Consider the following 2,443-nt stretch of genomic DNA (forward strand, 5'->3'; position numbering starts at 1 on the left):
TCTTAGTGACTTCGATACCGCTCGTTTTTTTTCACATTTTGTCCTTCATCTCCTTCGTCAGGTGAAGGAACTCGACGCCGCCGGCCTGATCAAGAGGAACTTCGACAACCCGCCCACGAAGGACACGGTGACGGTGCCTGACGGAGGTTACACAATCATACGCTTCTTCGCTACTAATCCAGGTGAGAGAAGGATGGGAGGGGGAAAGGGAGGAAGAGGGAGGTAGAGGGGATGGAGAGAGAAGGGGGGAAGAAGGAAAAGGAAGAGGATATGGAGAAGATGGAGGAGGAAAAAGAGAGGGAGCAATGGATAGATAGATAGATAGGTGGACAGACAAGTATGAAAATGCACTCGACGTGTACTAACCCCTTCTCCGATCCCCCCCCAGGCTACTGGCTCTTCCACTGCCACATCAGCTTCCACGTGGAGGTGGGCATGGGGCTGGTGTTCCGCGTGGGCGACCAGAGCATGGTGCCCCCCGTGCCCCAGAACTTCCCCCGCTGCGGCCACTGGACACCTGACCCCGACCCCAACTTCAAGGCCAAGGTCATGCGGTACGTCGAGGGTCAAACTCAGGTCACGGTGGACTTCGACCTCCTGGCCAACAGCTCAGGCCACGCCCCCGGACCCAGCTACTCCACGCCCGTCAGGAGGCCCACCAAAGCGCCCGCGAGAGCCAAGGGCGCGTACGGCACCAGCGGCGGGTCGACGCTAGCCTCAGCGACCTCGGGATCTCGCTCTTCGCTCCTTCTCCTGGCGGCGTTCGTTTTGGCGCGAGGGTTCTGCCACGCGTAAATGACCGTTACGGATGGAGTTCAAATATTAGAAAAAAAAAAAACGGGAAAAAAAAACGAAAGCGAAAACAAAGAAATGTTGTCAAGATTTCAGTCTAGCCGAAGCTGCGACTTTGTTTTTGTTTTATATTTCTCATTAATGTATTCTTGTGAAGAACGTGTTTCGGTGAAAGAGTGCGTCAGATTTTTTGTCGTTATGCGTAAGTGTATTTAGGTGTGTTTGAAAGAGTTAGCATGTTTGTAATGAGTCTGAAACGTGTGTTTAGGTGTTAGTACTCACTATGTTTATTGTAATATTTAATATATTTTCTAAATGGTGATTGAAATGCTTCGGTAATAGATCTTATTTATTTCAAATATCAAGAATATGAAAAAGAAAGAAATGAACTATTATTTTGTGACCAGAATGTAACTTCAAAATGAAAGAAAACGAAAGAAAAAAAAACTATTTTATATATTCTTGTATCTCATGTTCAGATAAAAACTTTGTTAAGTTTTTAAGTCAGTACCATCTTCACGGTCATTCCAGTAACAGTTTAGTGTTATCAGACCTTCGTTGAAAGTCTTGTGTGATAATATCAACATATTGTTGTTTTTTATTATAAGAATCTCCGTTGTTCCTGGTTATTTTAATCGATCGAGTTGGCAGAAAGCAAGTTATGTTTGTAGAGTATTTAGAGGAAAACAGTATTAGATGCAGCTCTTATTGTTGACAGCAAGATCACATTCCGCCTATTGTTCTCTTGTTTGCATTTGCATGTATTATGTATATATGCATGTGTGTATGTATATGTGTGTATATATATATATATATATATATATATATATATATATATATATATATATATATATATATATATATGTATTATATATATTATATGTATATATATATATGTATATATATATATATATATATATTATATATATATATATATATTATATATATTTATGTGTTGTGTGTTGTGTGTGTGTGTGTGTGTTGTTGTGTGGTGTGTGTGTGTGTGTGTTGTTGTTGTGTGATGTGTGAATGTATTATGTATGATATGTATGTATGTATGTATGTATGATATTATATATATGTATATATATATATATATAGTATATATATATACATACGTACATACATACATACATACATACATACATACATACATACATACATACATACATACATATATGTATGTATGCATGTACGTATATACATAAATACATCTCTATTTCTGTGTACCTATCTATTTATTTATGGATTTGTTCCCTCAACATACATGTATCCTTCCTTTTCCCTTTCTCTTTCTATCTGTCTCTCTCCTCATTTGTTTCTTCTTATCTGTCCATCAACTTATCTCTCTCGCTATCAACTTTCCTTCCCTTTCCCCCTTGATCTCACTTTCCCTCTTCCTCTCCCTCTCATTTTCACTCGCCCATTTCTCCTTTCTCTCCCTCATTCTTTTCCTCCTCCTCCTCCTCCTCCTCCCTCTCCCCCTTGTCCCCCCCGTCCCTCTCCCCCTTCTCCTCCCCATCCCACTCCTCCTCCTCCTCCTTTTCCCTCTTCTCCCTTACTCCTCCCCTTCCATCTTCCTGTCCTTCACCCTCTCCCCTTCCCCCCCTCCTCCTCCACTTCCTCCTCCACCTCCTCCTCCTCCTCCACC

The 2,443-nt window shown here is 41.6% G+C and overlaps 1 protein-coding gene across 1 annotated transcript in view; it reads left to right on the forward strand.

The window, feature by feature from the left end:
• The window catches only part of LOC119572449 (laccase-like), a gene marked incomplete in the record, with an annotated part of 48,456 nt that extends 47,660 nt beyond the window's left edge, over nucleotides 1-796 (forward strand). The window contains 2 exon segments of the mRNA XM_037919563.1: nucleotides 62-182; nucleotides 389-796. Coding sequence (XP_037775491.1) covers nucleotides 62-182; nucleotides 389-795 — 528 coding nt within the window.
• Nucleotides 797-2,443: the final 1,647 nt, after the last annotated feature.

Source organism: Penaeus monodon, chromosome 4 (assembly GCF_015228065.2).
Source record: "Penaeus monodon isolate SGIC_2016 chromosome 4, NSTDA_Pmon_1, whole genome shotgun sequence".
Lineage (NCBI taxonomy): Eukaryota > Metazoa > Arthropoda > Malacostraca > Decapoda > Penaeidae > Penaeus > Penaeus monodon.